We start from the raw sequence: 18011 nt of genomic DNA on the forward strand, positions 1-18011 counted from the left end.
AGGCAAGGTCTCCCAACCACATGTCCAATTGCCATTTAAAGGGATTAGGATACCAATAATTACATTATTTCTCCTTTTATCCCTACTGTAAAGAATAAAATAATGGGTTTTCATCATTCTGGCTAGAGGGTTGTGAATGCAATTGTTAACTTAAAATTACTCTTATTCTTAGATCCCATATTGTACTTCCCATATTGAATGAACTGTTGAAGATTCTTTATCAGCAGATGGATGTTGCCACACGAATTTAAGTACACAAAGACCCATGCAAGGACCTGGTTTCAAGCTCCCACTCCCCACCTGCAGCGAGGTCTGCAGGTGTCTTTCTCTCTATCTCCGCCTCACCTTTCAATTTCTCTCTTTCCTATCAAATAAAACAGAAAAAAGAGAGAGAGAGAAAGATTATTTACCTGTATGGCTGACAACACTTTGCACTGCTTGTTCAAAACTTAATTCTTTGGATTTTAAAAAAATATTAATTCCCTCTTCTTCAGTAACAAAAGTCATTCGGGTGCCCAGAGTAAAGACAGTAAATATTGGTCCATACTGGAAAAAAAAATCAAAACAGCTCATATTAGTCAGCATTTCTGAAATGTAAGTTACTTGGACATGAGTTACATTTAAGACAGAGTTCTTCAGGAACCACAATACAGAAACTAGTCAAGATAAAGATTATTTTTATGATATAAGTCATGTGTCTTTAAACGTCATGATGTTTTTATAACATCAACATAATTTGGTCTTATTAAATATCAAGTGTTATAATAAATTATGATGGTATGAATCATATACATTTTAAAAGATTCAGTCAAATCTCAATTACACATACCTTTATTCTATCCTAATACTTCACCTTTTTTATATAGTTTTATTATTTATTATTATTATTATTTCACTTTTTTTTCTGGTAGTATAATAGTCATTAGAACTGATACTCTGAAATAGTAGAGATTAGGGGCTGGGCGGTAGCGCAGGGGGTTTATCGCACATGGAGCAAAGCGCAGGGATAAGCACAAGGATACCAGTTCAAACCTCTGGCTCCCCACCTGCAGGGGGGTCGCTTCACAGGTGGTGAAGCAAGTCTGCAGGTGTCTCTCTTTCTTTCCCCCTCTGTCTTCCCTCCTCTCTTGATTTCTTTCTGTCCTATCCAACAACAATGACAATAATGACTATAATAACAACAATAAGCAACAAAAGGGAAAAAATAGCCTCCACGAGCAGTGGATTCATAGTGCAGGCACCAAGCCCCAGCAATAATCCTGGAGACAAAAAAAAAAATAAATAGAGATTATAGCAATTACTATGATACTTGAAGATTATTATGAAAACACCAGTTAGCTTTCACGCAGTCCATAGTTCCATTTTGTTCAAGAAGTGGGTACAAAGTGCTCATTGATTTTATTGAAAATCTATGGTGACTCAACAATGTCCATGCAATGTATGTCATACTACAATCTAATATTTCATTTTCAGACTTGCAAATAAACATTTCTTCATCTATCTTCCCCAACCCTCTCCAATCAGAGACATAGTTTCTATGCTGCAATTCAGAGGCAATCAAGTAAAAGCATACTCAGCTTCTCTCCACCAAAACTTACAGAGGACAGACCCTTGTACCCAGACTTCCTACTTCACTTCAGGTGAAATGTCAACACCCTTTCACTTGTGTTATGGAGCCTATACTCTCTTACCATTTCTTTTTTCTACACCTATGCCTTTCTTCTCCTACATCATTTTATTTTATTATTATTTTTTTACCAGAGCACTGCTCAGCTCTGGCTTATGTTGGTGCGGGGGACTGAAGCTTAGACATTGGAAGCTCAAGCATGGGAGTCTCTACCCCCGTCCTCCTACATCATTTTATCCCTCTTATCAGGTCATTACTAGTAGCCTACAAACACTCAAGAGTAGGATTTGTTTCCAGGGAGTCTAAGATTTTAGTGGATATATAGTAAGCTATTGTTTTATTAGCCTATAATTATAATTTAACATTTTATTCAGTTTGAATAAAAGCAACAAACTACATTCCAAACAAACCACACAACTCACATTCTTTCCTCAAAAGAACCCATTGCTATAACTGCATTTCTTAGATTCTATGCCTATTTATATCAGAGTAACTATCGAATATATTAGCTTTGTACTCTTATTCTTACTCTCTGGTATTGGTGGCCACCTCTCTAAATAAAGATTGCCCTCTTAGGGCTATGGAATTCTTACAGAGAGAAAAGGGCTCAACCAGCCAAGAGCATGCCTTTTTATGCAAAACAACTAATCATGAGTCTATACTCCTAAATATCTCCTTACCTCACACACCAGGCCACTATTTCCTTTGCCCTAAATCATTCCAGGGTTAGATACCGGACAACTAGAAACTGCCCTTGTAGCCCAAAGACAAGAGAAAATATGCATACTAGCCAATCCAAAATGGCTTACCCTACCCTGTCTTGCCTTTCCTATAGAAGCTCCAATGTATAATCTATTATTTTGGTCGCTTTCTCCTCCTATAATAACATTTCACTTGACTCTGTTTTTAAAAATTATTTGTCTTTAGCTTTCAGAACTTCTCCTAACATTTGTCTTTATTGGGATTTCCCTAGGCTTATATCATCTTGGAGTTTTGCTACACTTGGAAAATTTCCAGTCTTTATTTCTACAATTATTTTTTTCAACTCTCTCTTCCCATTCTGGGAGACTGATGGCATGGATGTTATATCTTTTATTTAGTTTTAAAGTTCTTAGAGCTGTTTTCAATCTGCCTGATCTCTTTTATTCATATTGAGTAAATTGTATTGATCTGTCTTCAAGTTCACTGATTTTTTTTCTTTCTTTCCCATTGTGTTATAATACCCATTTTTTATTTTTGATATTATTTTATTTCTAAAATATAAGGATATTTATATCTAAAAATTTCATTCACTTTTTTCTTAAATGTCCTATCCGATCCTTTGTTAAGGTTTTCTCTTTGTTTCATTAATATTGATACTTGCTTGCAGAAGATTTTGCTATTATTATTTTAATATAATTTTCTGATAGAGTCATGACAATGTCAGTGTCTGCCTTCTTATACAAGTCTAAATCTTCCTGGTTCTTGTTTATGAAGAATAATTTTTCTATTGAGATCTAGACATCTTATTTATATTACAATCTTCTAAATCTTACTTAAATCTTATGGTTTCTTTGACCCTCTTTGATATTAATCTGATTTGGGGGCGGTGTCATATTATCAGATAGGGTACAGAAATTTTGGTTCTTCATTGAGTCTCTTTTTAACATTTAGAGAAGTAGGGTTGATTGTTACTACTAATTGGTGGTGAAAGTTAATTCTCCCACTAGAATTTTTCTTATATCACTCTAGCTATGAGAGGGAACAGTTCCTCTTTACTGATTCCATGTGACCTTCACAGTCATGACGGTAAGAAACTTTGGGAAGTAGATTCTATATTTCTGAGTAGTGGTGAATATTATATCTCAAACTTTAGGCTCATTATTGCATCATTATTGTTGGTTGTTGGTAAAGCCCTGACTCCTGATCTCCAGTAACACTACAATGGATGGTGGTATTACTGCTAAATTGTGTTGAAATTCATGACTCTCTAGTTGGCTTCTTGACACCACTCCAATTAGGAGGAGGAGAACTACTTCACTAAGTATACTCAGGATTTATGACTACACTTTGCACTTGCTGACTAAGTATACTCAGGATTTATGACTACACTTTGCACTTGCTGACTGAGGTGAAGTTTTTTGGCTTTTTTTTTTTTTGGCATATGTAGAGAAGTTTTGTTTGTTTTTTCTAGAAGTTTTTTGGTTCAGATGATTGTTGAAAGCTAGGCAGATCCATCTAGAATAGTGACCAAATAACACAGCAGTTTTTCACAAGTCAGAAGCCAAAGGTCAAAGTAGAAAGCATCTACCAAAGCAAGGATTACTAATCTTTTTTTATTCCCCTCCACCATCAAGGATTACTAATCTTTCTATGAAGTGAATAATAATTGAGTAGTGATTGAATAATAATAGCACTAACTGAAAACTAATGCCTGCTATCTGTACAAAGTAAGTTTATGAGCAGACTTTATAATAACCTAGTGTCAACTATGACTTAAATACTAATTTATTGTACACTATCCTTTCTTAATTTTTATAATTTTATCTTATCTTATTCTAGTGACTTGGATAAAAAATAGGATAGCCATTATTAAACTCACTTTACAGATTAGTAAGTAGGCTATGAAGGATACAAATACTATTGATGCTTACAGCTACAAAATGACAGTCATACTCTGCAGACACTCAAGTCCTAAAATTTCAGAACTGGTATTCTTTCCAAAATTTCTTCTTGACATTCTAATGACTTTTTATCCCCTAGATCTAAAACTGATAAGGCTCATCTTGTATTTAGCCATAGAACAAAGGAAATTCCCCTGAAGAACAAAGTATGACTGCAAAGAGAGCCATTTTCTTCACTAATACGTAATAGTAGTTAAGATTTATTTGGTTGCCTGGGTCCATGCTCCCAGAGGGATAGAGAGTAGGAAAGCTATCAGGGGAGGGGGTGGGATATGGAGATTGGGTGGTGGGAATTGTGTGGAGTTGTACCCCTCCTACCCTATGGTTTTGTTAATTAATCCTTTCTTAAATAAAAGAAAAAAAAAGATTTATTTGGTTGCTACATACTATATGCAAATAGATACTTTATATACATTATCAAATTCAAGTTTTTTTAAATCTCTATGATAACAATTCTTTTACCACTTTACTTTTAATTTTTTATCATTTTAATAGGAGCTTAATGGTTGCAATACAGTTGTTGACACATGGCCACAATTTCTCATCTCTTTTTTATAGGTGTCTACAGAGCACTCTCAATCACAGCTTGGTCCATTTCTACCATCATGCACCGTGAATTAATACCTTCTCTAAAACTGATAGTGTTTCTTTATCTTCCCAACTATCTTAATCATTTAGTAAATATGCATGTCAGTTAGGTTGTTTGTTTCTTTAACTATGAAGAAGCAGCCAAATTTATAAATTAATAGCTAGTTCCAAAAAAGGAACTGAAACTTTCATTATCATACTGGTAAAAATCTGCTGAAGAACTTTGGTTAAGACAGAATTGTTAATTGTTGATGAATTAAGATGATACAATTCATCAGGAACATCAGCCTAAGCCCTCTCATGGGTCACTACAGGAACTTGTCCTCCCTATAAAGTAGCAAAGGTAGGGACTACCCCACTCTCTGAAGACAGGCTGGGTCATCCTCCCTGTCACTCAAGGAAGTCTGGTCCTGAAATGAGTGCAGTCTAGAATGTTCCCAGCTGTGACCATGGACTGTGAGCTCACTTTCAGGAATTCAGAGGTGTATATATAGGCCCTGGGTCAGGTGGATGGGGTAAACAGCTAATTTTACTCATAGCTTTTCTTCAAGATTGGGAGCTACTATCTGCCCTAATCCAACTTTCTGACCCTATTGTCAACTCTGACACCATCTTCTCAGACAATATTTTTGTCCAACTCCATGTTAGCTATCAAACTCAAGCAAAAACTATGAAAGTCCTAAGCCCCTAGGAACATACCTAAAGACTTCTTTACTTCCTTCCACCCTAAGATCCTTATTCTCATCTGCTCTATTCTTACTTTTTGACTCTTGTTCATAAATAACTTTGTCCTACCTTATATGTTACCACCTTTCAGCCACCAAGTTGCAGGGGAGACTACACTCATTTCTTTTTTTTAATATTTATTTATTTTCCCTTTTGTTGTCCTTGTTGTTTAACATTGTTGTGGTTATTGATGTCATTGTTATTGGGTAGGACAGAGAGAAATGGGGAGAGGAGAGGAAGACAGAGAGGGGGAGAGAAAGACAGACAACTGCAGACCTGCTTCACCGCTTGTGAAGCAACTCCCCTGCAGGTGGGGAGCCGGGACTCAAACTTACGCTGGATCCTTACACTGGTCCTTGTGCTTTGTGCCACATGCACTTAACCAGCTGCGCCACCACCAGACTCCCGACTACACTCATTTCATAATTCCATCGTGACTTCCCTGGGCAGACAACCTCATCAATATGCCCTGGAACCTCACCAATCCAGAGCCCTACACCACTATGGAAATATGGAAACATAGAAACAGGCTGGGAATATGGATCCACCTGGATAGTCAACACTTATCCATGACCTTAGGAGAACTACTGTAGCTTCCAATGGAGGGAATTGGGATACAGAGCTCTGGTGTGGAATTATATCCGTTATCTGATTATTTTGTAAATCAATATTAAGTCACTAATAAAATTAAACTGTAAAAAAAAAAAGGAAGTGAAGGCATGATCAGAGAAGAAAAAAGGGGCAAATGCATGTAAATATAGATAGGTAGTTATAGAAATAATAGTCCCAACTCTTGTTTTCTTTTAATTTTGCAAATCAGTACTAAATAATTAATTTAAAAAATAAATAAATAAACAAATACCAAACTATCATTGGAAGGAAGGAAGGATGGATGGATGGGTGGATGGATGGATGGAAGAATGGATGGATGGAAGGAAATGTGATTTTGAAGACTGGGGTGGGGGTGGGTGGGCTGGGGGGCTTTGGCTCTGATTCTTGCAAGTCTTAAAGCATACAATCAAGATGATTTTCTTCTCAAGTTACAGAGGGGGCGTTTCAAAGATATCCATGATATGACTTCAGGAGTAAATATACCTGCTACTTGCTTTATTTATTCTTATCACTTTTAACTTTTCAAGGGCTGTGCTTGTGTCTCCTAGAGGTTTTTACTGGTCAATACAGAGATTAGTTAATCATATATTTGTAAACTTTATAGGCAATGCAAGTCTGTAGGACTGTAATTACCATAATTTTCTGGTTTGCTCTGAGATGATTAAGAGATCTACTTTTCTTGACTGCCCTCATAGCCCATGGCCTGGAGAAAATGGCATCTTTCTAGGACTTTGACAAAGACTCTGTACAATCTGCAGGGATCCTTCCCTAAGCCCTCTCTCTACCTATTGTTCCTCACTGAGGAGCTGTCCCTGATTCTCTACTACAGACACACTACCTGCCTACTTACAGATTTTGATCCTGAAATTGAAAAGTCTTCTTAATGAAGCTGAAGCTTCCCTGGGCAGGATCAAAGCAAAAGAAAACAAGAGTGTAATTCCACACTGTTCCCACCACCAGAGTTTTGTGTTTCCATCCCATCCATTGGAAACTGCAGTAGTTCTCCCAAAGTCACACATATGGGTTGACTTTATATCTATTTCTCTATATATTTCTTTGCCCCCTTTTTTTTTGTCTCCGTCCTACCTTCACTTCCTTTCTAAATCACATCTACACCTATTATTACTTTCAAGTGCCCTTCTCTTTTCTTCTTCTCTCTCAATTAAGAGAAACAGCACCTGAATTCCTGTTTTCCAGATTCACTTCCCTTTCAGTGATGAAATAAAAACAAGATTCCTCGTGACAGATACTTTGGGTCCTGGTGGAACTGCAGGTCAGAGTCCTATGGTCATCTTCTCCTATCACTTATCCCTCTAGGAGTATGGGCTTACCCCCTCTAAAAGTTGGCCAAAATTCTTTCTGAGGTGCAAAAGGTGGGAACTCTGGCTTCTGTAATTGCTTCTCTGCTGGGCATGGACATTGGCAGGTTGATCCATAACCCCCAGCCTGTTTCTGTTTTTCCCTTCATGTTTTTTTTTTCTACTAAGGTTATGAATGAGCTGGGTCACTGTAACTGTAAGATCCCACCACCCTTGTTGGACACACTCCCCCTTTTTTTTTAGACAGAGGCTGAGAGAGAGCAAGATGCCAAAGCAATGCTCTGCCATTCCTGAAACTTCCTCTCATGCAAGTGTTCCCATGTGGTAGCCAGGGATTTAAACTTGGGTAAACTATGCATATAATAAACTGTGTGCTCTACCAGGCCAGATTATCTCCTGCAACCCCTACCTCAAACTTATTTTTTAAAAGGCAAGTGGAACTCAATAAAGCTCAAAGTGAAGAAAAAGAAAAAAAAAAAAAGAAATAATAGTCAACTAATATCTGTGATCTTGGGAAAACTAATGCAGTTTCCAATGAAAGGGATGGGGACTGAGAACTCGGGATGAGAAAGTCGTGGAATTATACTCCATTATCTGATAATTTTGTAAACAAATACTAAATCACTAATGATAAAAAAATTCTCTCAAGAAAAACATAAATAAAGACTACACAATTTACTTGACGGCCACAAATCATTACACTTTAGACACAGTGAAAGAAATAATAATAATACCAATAATACAATAATAATACCAATAAAACAATAATAATAATTACCTCTTCTTAAACCCCACCTGTTATAAATCACATACCTTGATTCTTGCTTTCTCTATAAATTCTAGAGGGGCTTTTCCCATTTCATATGCAGCTCCAAGCCAGGGAATCCAGCTCTTTATGCAAGGCGGTGCACGCAGATTTTTCCATTGGAGGAATAACCAATGAGCAAGGAAGCCTAGGATTATAACCATGGTTGTAGAAATTAGAACCATTTTTTCCCCCCAGTCTAGCACCTTTTAGATTCAGAGAAAGAAAATGTCTTGCTTTTGTGCCACTTAATTTATGGGCCCTGGAGTTATTATCGCATTTCCCAATCTCTGTGTTGCAACTCTTGCAATTTGTTTGGCTTAACTCTAACCTATCCCGCCCCATTTTTTTACCATCGCCACCTCCCACCTCTGCAGCTCTTTCAAATCTCAGTCACCCGGCATAGATATTTGAGGTATAGACCGAACTTGGATGTTTGAGAGGGGCTGTCCCATAGAATAGATGCTGTTGCCAGGAAGACTGGCCAGGGGGTGTGGGGACCTTGGGGGGCTTGTGGGGGAGGGGATTCAAGCTCACATCCAATCAAAGAATGAAGCCAGAGAGGCGCGGAATCCAGACGACTACATTTCCCAGAAGCCTTGACGTTGCGTTGTTTTTCTGCTCGGAATGTGCTGGACCTCACCAACCCAGGGCTACCTGGAAGGCTGCCGTGCAACTGGGTTGGCCTGGCCAACCCCAAGAAGGAAAATGGTCCCTGCCTCGCCACTCTTTGGCTGAGGAAGGAAGAGTGGTACTGACTGGGTGCGGCGATTCTGGTCAGAAGGGGTGCACTGTCCTGTCCTGCTGCTTGAATGTCGGTCCCAGAGGATGAGGAGAACCCTGTGCCGCTCGCCCAGAGATGGCCACGAGCGAGCAAGTTCCTACTGTCCGGCTGCGCGGCTACAGTGGCCGAGCTAGGTACCCGGCCCCCCGCGCCTGGGCCTCCCCCTTTGGGGTGGGGGACGGGCGGGAGGTTTTGGTTCCTGACCTCTGTTACCCGCTAGATTGCAAGCCCCCTCTCCTTTACCCCCCCCCCCCCCCCATATATCTGTCCCTCAGATGTGGCTGGATGGATGCAGACCAGTGTGTGTGTGTGTGGGGGGGGGGGGTGAGGAGCAAACATTAGAGGTCGCTATGGTCCTTTCCATCCAATTTCATTTCCCTTAGAGGTGTGTTGCTATTTTACCTAAATGTGTACTAATATTTTAGAAGCTCTATGAAGGGTCATTCATTTATAGGAATCATTTTCCTTTACATGACAATAGTCTTATTAAAAAAAAAAACTTGTCTTTTTATCCTTCTTGATATTATCTTGATTTGTATTTCTGCACAGCTAGGCTGTATTTTGGGTCTAAGTTGTGGGACTATCCTGTTGGACTTGAGTTATTATCACTTAATGAGCATCTATACTAAACATCTGCCAATTAACTGGAACATCTATTCTAGGACTACTTATCAGGAATCTGAGAAGTCAGTACTACCTATTAGTAATATAAGCAGGACACCAACTGATAATCACAACATTTTAAGAAACACTACAATACTAGAACTGTGGAAATAAAATTAACACCCAATCCTGACTTCACAAGCTAGTGGGGAGACATGCAGATACAGAGCATTGCATGGTGTTATTTACTATAAAGAAGGCATTATTAAATATTATAGAGGAGGAACAATGACTTCTGCCTAAGCAAATCGGCCACTTGGGATGGAATTTTGACACCTGTGTATGCCGAGGTGTTATTTCTTCCAAGGGTTATTTGAGTAGAGTGCCTATGTTCATCCTGTGAATTCTTCACCGTGTATTTTAAGAATAACCTTCGTTTTCTTGCCCATTAAAAAAAAAAAAAGACACATATCTGATGTGCTACCATTTATTTGTCCACTTCCAGAATAACTTTATTTTGTATTCCAGAGGAATAAACACAATCTCTTTGTTATTCCTTTTATAATCCTCCACTTTTCCCGTTGGGCCTTCTTATTCTTCTCTCTTAAAACGGATGGAGAATTTTTGTTATTCATTGTTTCAGTTGAAATCATAAGCGTTTTTTTAAAAATTAAAAGCATATTTTTCAATGACTGGTTATATTTCCAAGATTTTTTTTTTTACACTTAAGTTTACTTTACTATTTGTTCATTGTTTTTACTGAGATGTAATTGACATAGAGCATTATTTTGTTTCAGGTGTACAATTGTTTTATCTTTGTATATATTATTAAATTATCACAATAAGTCTAGTTAACATTTTTTTTTTAAAACAGAGACTTCTCTCTACAACAATGGAACTTTTCTTCTATGAATTGTGAAGGAGGTGGGAGGCAGGGAAACTAAAGTAGGAGATGGTTTTGAATATCCAGAAACTAAGCATCAAAATTTGAAGTATTATTTAAGTAGCAAGGGAACCAAAATTATTTTGAGAGTCCTGTGTTAGAATTTTAGCCTATGATAAAATAGAGGTTCCTACATCCTAAGACTTTTCAGGTTTCATAAGTCAAAAAGTCTATTGCACTATTGCTTGAATTGTCTATATGAAGGCTACTTCTATTTTAGAGAAACTATCAGAAGATAATGACTTTTCCAAAGACACAATGGTAAGATTTACTATTCTCTATTTTTTTCATGGAAAAGGCATTGTTATTATTAAGTATGACTTTGTATCAATCAGGTGGTGATCAGTGAAAAGACATATAATATCAGTAATGTTCTTGAATTTAGCTGAATCTATCTGTTTAAATTATTCAGGACATTGTGTATATAAAGTTATGGACTTGGTTTTCCTTATAAGTGGGCACTTTCACTCTACTTTAAGATAAACGATCTAACACTATATATTTAATTCAGAATATAATCAGAAAAGGTGTAATTTACAGTTGATACTTAACAGGATATGATGCATAAATGTATCAGTGCCAACAGCTCAATATAAGCCTTAATTGAAAGAAAATTGTGTGTTTTTTTTCATTTGAAAAACATAGTAGACATCACATTGCATTTTCTATGTCTCAAAATATCAGACTGGTGATTTGTTTCTTTGTGAACATCTCCCATGAAATTATATAATTCAGCTTCATCTGCCATGCACTAAGATGATACCATGAATATTACAGTGTTCTAAAAGTCACATTGAAAATTTTATATAGTCATGGCTATAGTCAAGGGAACATCATAGTAGATGGATACCTGAAAATATTTCTATCAGCAAAAAGTAATAACAAAAACAATGTCTAGATGAAAAATTCTGGTAGGAAAAAAACCAAGGCTTGACACCCCCCCCCAAAAAAAAAAAACTTGGAGGGTGGTTTTAGGGTGAAATGATAGAATAATGTTTACGTTTATGAATATATAATAATCAAGCAGTGGTCATATACATTAGGTGTGATTTCAAAATTTACATCAACCTATTGAGAATCCATAGGCATGGGTCTAGGAGATTTGTAATTTTTAACAGTCTCCCTAGATGGTTCTAAAATACTCTAAAATTAGAGACCTAACAATTTTTTGAAGGGAAAATATTAGTCCCATGATTCCAGGATATTTTTTATTTCTCTGATTCTGCGGGTTTCTTTTTTCATTTTTGCTAGCAACCTTTCCTCTCGATCTCACAAAAACTCGTCTCCAAATGCAAGGAGAAGCCGCTCTTGCTCAGTTGGGGGAGTGTGCACAGCAGTCTGCTCCCTATAGGGGCATGGTACGCACAGCCCTAGGTATTGTCCAAGAGGAAGGCTTTCTAAAGCTTTGGCAAGGAGTGACACCTGCCATTTACAGGCACATAGGTATTTATCTTGATTCTAGCTGGTAAGTTTGTTATGTTTTCTGTGTTTATCTCCTTGGCTTCTCTATTTAATTCTGTATAAACAACAGTTAGTTTAATGTTCTAGCAGTCTCTTAAAAAGGAATTGCAGGGGGTAGGGGAGGGTAACTCATCCAGTTGAGCTCAGGTTGAGCTCAGGTTACAATTGGAAAGAACCCAGATTCAAGCCTCCAGTCCCCACCTCTAGGGGGAAAGCTTTGTGAGCTGTGAAACAGTGCTGCAGGTGTCTCCCAGTCTCTCTCTCTTTCTCTCTCCCCACCCCACCCCTCTCTCCCATCTACCACCCCCCCCTTCCTTTCGATTTCTGTCTCTATCCAATAAACAAAATATAAAGAGAAAATCAGGACCCAGAAGATGGCTTTGTAACTACAGTGCATGATGTCCATGTTTAAGAACCATGTTCCATCCCTCACACCAAGAAAAGCACCATGGATGAAAATGAGTAAGTTCCATGGATAGTGGAATTGACTGGCTTTTGATATTCCTCCTATTTTCTAAAAGAAAAAAAGTTAACTACCAATTATTATTAAATAATCCGCAAGTTTATTAGACATATATATGAAATTATTTAGGTGTGAAGTTCCATGACCCTTGTACATTTGAAAATTTTACTAATAAAATATTTTAAACTAAATAAAAAGTTGATAATTTCTCCAATGCAGAAACTTTAAATACAAGTTTTTATTTGTTAATTCTTTTCCGACTTCAGATTCACTTCTATGAGGAAATTTGATTTACAAGATTGTTGTTGTCACAGTGGTACATTTCCACATTTGATCATGATCACTACAGTATATCTTATCAGTGCATCTCTTCATTAAACCATCCTCCTCTTCCAAGATAGGGCCTTAGACCTTAAACCTCCTCTTAGCATTTCCCCCATTTGGATTTTTAATTTACTTTTTACATTGACTTATAAATACAGTGAAAAATCTCACCAGTCGCTGCACCGTACACTAGAGACCAGGTTATATTGAAAAGTAGCAGGGATAATTCTTCCAGCTTTAGTATTAGGGTACATTCAATGCAAAGTATTTTTTTAAGATTTATTTTTAATTAATTAGTTTTTATTTGATAGGATAAAGAAATTGAGGGGGAAGGGGAGATAGAAAGGGAGAGAGAAAAAGAGACACCCATTAAACTGATTCACCACTTGGGAAGTTTCCCCTGTGGGTGGATACTGGGGTCTGGAACCCAGGTCCTTGCAATAAATTACATATGTGTTCAACTGGGTGTGCCTCTTCCAGCATAGAGCAAGAATTTTTGCTCCCGTTCCCCAGCTGCTTAATTAGCTAGATTCTTTAATCACCCTTAAAGAAAAATAATTATAAGTACAGTACAGCCAATAAGAATATTTTTCCACTCTGCTTCCAGAGTTTTACTCACACACACATACACAAAAATGAAGTGTTACATTTTCAAGCTTTTAAACAGGAGAACATAAACTGCTCTTTAATAGGAGGAGGTACAGGAGTAGCACACTACATCTATAATGTTTCAAATGTACAGGGATCCTTGACCAAATATTAGGACCCAGCACTTAAATTTATCAGAATATTATTACAGATGAGTTTACTTACTAATTAGAAAGGGTTAGAGAGAGAACCAGATTATTACTGCAAAGCATGTGATGATAGGGATCAAACTGGGGACCTCTTGTTTCAGAGTTCACCATCTTTCTACTATACCTCCTCCTGAACCAACTCACATATTATTTTTATGTAAAAAACTTCAAAAAAATAATAATACATTCCTAGACTAATGTTTTTCCAGTGGGGGAAAAAATCACACACTGACGAAGTATGTTTTGATAAGTAGATGGCACTTTTGTTCAACCCTCTTTTCAAGTGACTATAGACCCTTGTCTGAGTATATGCTTTGAGTAGCTTCCTATGGACTAGATGTCAGCTAGACAACTTCAGCAATCCAAAATTTATGTCCATATTGGAGACCAGATGATTCGGCATCTTTAATTAAAGTTTTTTTGTTTGTTTGTTTTTTGTTTTTGTTTTCATTCACATGAGCAAGTTAGTGTTTTCAGTGGTGCTGGCTTTGTTCATACATTTATGGTATATATAATAATGAAAATACACAAAGTCTGCTTTGAAAAGTTTATGGCCTAGAAAGATGAACAAGAAACTCATAATGATCTCTGATCAGCATGATAAATACTATATCAGATACATGTCTAGATAGTTTTAAGGCAACAAGCATGATAATGACAGCCAAGAATATTAGATAAGAGGTCAAAGAGCACTTTCTATAAACATGTTCTTTGAATTGCCTTTTTTTTTTTAACTTTATTTATTTTACTTGATAGAACAGAGAGAAATTGAGAGGGAGGCGGAGATAGGTAGATAGAGACAGACACCCACAGCCCTGTTTCACAATTTGTGAAACTTTCCACCTGAGGGTGGGGAGCAGGGGCTTGAACATGTAAATACATGCACATAACCAGGTGCATCATCACCCAGCCCCTGAGGTGAGTTTTTTTTTTAATTTCTTTATTGGGGAATTAATGTTTTACATTCAACAGTAAATACAATAGTTTGTACATGCATAACATTTCCCAGTTTTCCATTTAATAATACAACCCCCACTAGGTCCTCTGTCATCCTTCTTGGACCTGTATTCTCCCCCATCCACCCACCCCAGAGTCTTTTACTTTGGTGCAATAGAGTTTTTTTGTTTTTTTTTTATTGCAAAAGTTAACAAAGCAGAGAAAGGAAAATTCATTTTAAAAAAATCAGGCACAATATAAGACAACCTGATGACTTAAAAGTCATGTTAGATTTGGACAAACACTAAAAAGTTCATGTATCAGATATATCAGGTGCATGTGAGAAAGACACAGGTAGGAAGATCAACTAGGTGAGGTGAGAATGTCCTCTTACCTTGATAAACATATAATTTAATTTAATTTTTTTTTGCCTCCAGGGTTATCGCCGGGGCATGGTGCCTGCACTATGAATCCACTGCTTCTGGAGGCTATTTTTTTTCCTTTTGTTTCCCTTGCTGTTTATTGTTGTTGTTATTGTTGTTGTCACTTTTGTCATTGTTGTTGGATAGGACAGAGAGAAATGGAGGCGGGGAGACAGAGCTGGGGAGAGAAAGATAGATACCTGCAGACCTGCTTCACCACTTGTGAAGCGACCCCCTTGCAGGTGGGGAGCCTGGGGTTTGAACCGGGATCCTTACACTGGTCCTTGCGCTTCACGCTATTGGTGCTTAACCCACTGCACTACCGCCTGGCCCCCTTAATTTAACTTTTTAATGTTCTGTTTTACACAGTGTACTCTGGAGGTCGAATGGTAACATATGAACATCTCCGTGAAGTTGTGTTTGGCAAAAGTGAAGATAAACATTATCCCCTTTGGTAAGTTTTGTCTTAAAAAGTAATAGACTACTGCAATAAGGCTTTAATGTTTATTTATTATATAACTTATTAATTTATTCTAAAACTTCCCCCCAAGTTAGATTTAAAATAGTAATTGTAGGGTTATAGCGATAGCCCAGCAGGTAGACTGCATATATTGCCATCTGCAAAACCCAGCTTCAGACCCTGGCACTATCAGGGAGTGACCGGAGAAAATAGAAAGTGGTTCTAGGAGGTGAGAAATAAGACTCTCGGGACAGAAAGACTTGCTTCAAATAGGAATGCTTTCAACACTTTCTTGGCTTTGGAAAACTACAATTATAGCAGATAAAATGACTTACCAGCTTTTATCTCTAACACTGGTTACATCTAAGCTGATTTGATTCCCCAGTGTTCTGAATTAACATGTAATTAAACTATCAGTTCAGATGTTTATATCTTTGAATTTCAAGTCATTTGAACTCCCAGAACTTCAGATTTGAAATTTATTTCTATATGTACTTTAATTTTTTAAAATTTATTAGTGATTTAATAGTGATTAACAAGATTGTAAGGTAACGGGGAAAATTACATACAATTCCCACTACCAGAGTTCTGTGTCCCATCACCTCTGTTGTCCCTATTCTTTATCGCCTTGGGAAATTGGACCAAAATTCTTTATGGGATGTAGAAGGTGGAAGCTCTGGTTTCTGTAATTGCTTCTCTGCTGGACGGACATTGGCAGATTCGATCCATACCTCTAGCCTGTTTCTGTATTTCCTTAGTGGAATAGGGCTCCGGAGAGGTAGGACTTTGGGACACATTGTTGAGGTCATCTGCCCAGGCCCAAGATGGTATCATGGCAGCATCTGCAACTTGGTGACTAAAAAGTGGTAAGATATAAAACAGAACAAATTGTTTAATAAAAAGGAACCCAAAGGAGGAGTAGAGCAGATGAAATAAGTGGTCTTCATGTGGGAAGAAGCTAGGAAATCCATTTTAAGTATGGTAGGGACATCCCTACTCTCTGAAGGGAGAGACTGGGTCCACATATTCTGCCACTCAAGAAAGACTAGTCCTGAAATGAGTGCAGCCTAGATTGTTCATAACCATGACCATGGAATGTGAGACTAGACTGACAGGGATGCAGAGGTTACACAGACTTATGCAAAGTACTGTTTTTTGTTTTTTTTAAATTAATTGTTTGAGTAAATATTTTACAAGATTATTATCATGGGGTTACAGTTTCATATCTCACCAATATAGGAGCTAGCCCAGCAGATTTGAATTTTATGTCCTGTTATTCTTAGATTTTCTCTACAGTGAACGAACTTTATAAAAGAAGACCAGCTTGGGTTTTTTATGTTTTTTCTTCTTCAATTGGTCTTAAATCTCTTGTACAGGGACTATGTCACCTGGTTATTCTTCATTACAAAAGTAATGAAATTGATGATAAGCTTTAAAAAGTGTATCTCTTTTTATGAATAGGAAATCTGTAATTGGCGGAATGTTGGCTGGAGTAATTGGCCAATTCTTAGCTAATCCAACTGACTTAGTGAAGGTTCAGATGCAAATGGAAGGAAGAAGAAAACTTGAAGGAAAACCTTTGAGGTAAGTTCTTTAATTGATACCTTTCTCCTTTGCTAAGATCATATTTGCAACATGTTAATGACAATGACAGCTTTTTTTTGTACTTTACCACTCAGTAAAGACATTAATTCTAATTTCTATAATTTGGAAGTTATATTTATTAAGAAGTGTGGTAAGATCTTTTCTTTGTATGATAAAGTATATGTGTCCGCTACTGACAGATTTTATGTTAGAATAGCTCATAGCTGCTTTTCCTAGTCAAAACTGCTAAACGTGTCCCCTGTTTGCTTGATATAAAAGTCTGATCATAGAAAATAATTCCTTAATGAGTTTATAAGAAGACTGGTTTTTCAAAATTGTTTGATAAAATTATAAAAATTGCTGTTCTTCTACAGCACAGTAAAGCAAACACAGGAGTCTGAAGACTGCCGTTACCTCCTATAGTTTAATATTTGCAATGATGATAAAATAGTATCATGAATGGAATTTTAACCAAAGTTTAATCATTTGAGAGGATAAAAAGAGGGTATAGCCGTTCATGAAAAGTTACATAAAGTACTTAAGTTAAATGCTGACTTTTGCTCAAAGTTTATTTGTAAAACAATCTTTTATTTATTTACTATTGGATGGAGACAGAAATTGAGAGAAGAGGGATAGAGAGAGGGAAAAAGACAGAGAGACACCTGCAGCCTTGCTTCACCACTCATGAAGCTTTTCTTCTCAGGTGGGAACCAGAAGCTTGAACCCAGGTCCTTGTGCACTATAATGTGTGTACTTAACCAGGGTACCACCAGATGGCCTCTTAAAGTTTATTTGGAATCATACTTACCTGTATTAATTTGATTTTTTTTCTTTTCTGTTTATTTTTTCAGCCAGTGTTATCACTGGGACTTAGTACCTGTACAATTCCATTTT

The 18011-nt window shown here is 37.1% G+C and overlaps 2 protein-coding genes across 6 annotated transcripts in view; one reads left to right on the forward strand and one right to left on the reverse strand.

Moving 5' to 3' along the window:
- LOC103119449 (24-hydroxycholesterol 7-alpha-hydroxylase) overlaps positions 1–8817 on the reverse strand; it is a 116403-nt gene extending 107586 nt beyond the window's left edge. Inside the window, exons 1-3 of the mRNA XM_060189920.1 lie at positions 8738–8817; positions 8349–8488; positions 411–546 (exon numbers count right to left, since the gene is read on the reverse strand). Of these exons, the coding sequence (XP_060045903.1) occupies positions 411–546; positions 8349–8488; positions 8738–8795 (334 nt within the window). The 5' untranslated portion in view covers positions 8796–8817. The remainder of the gene's footprint in view (positions 1–410; positions 547–8348; positions 8489–8737) is intronic.
- Positions 8818–8967: 150 nt separating this feature from the next.
- The window catches only part of SLC25A27 (solute carrier family 25 member 27), a 28103-nt gene continuing 19059 nt past the window's right edge, over positions 8968–18011 (forward strand). For 2 of the 5 annotated variants that reach the window (XR_009549508.1, XM_007529717.3), the window contains exons 1-4: positions 8968–9258; positions 11922–12113; positions 15443–15527; positions 16995–17117. Coding sequence is in view for 4 of the 5 variants with exons in the window: in XM_007529717.3 (XP_007529779.1) it covers positions 9153–9258; positions 11922–12113; positions 15443–15527; positions 16995–17117 (506 nt within the window). In the remaining variant the exon portion in view is untranslated. Of the gene's footprint in view, positions 9259–9460; positions 10932–11921; positions 12594–15442; positions 15528–16994; positions 17118–18011 lie in introns of those variants that run through there. The other 3 variants (XM_060189921.1, XM_060189923.1, XM_060189924.1) reach the window with 3 other exon arrangements.

This window comes from Erinaceus europaeus, chromosome 4 (genome assembly GCF_950295315.1).
Source record: "Erinaceus europaeus chromosome 4, mEriEur2.1, whole genome shotgun sequence".
NCBI lineage: Eukaryota > Metazoa > Chordata > Mammalia > Eulipotyphla > Erinaceidae > Erinaceus > Erinaceus europaeus.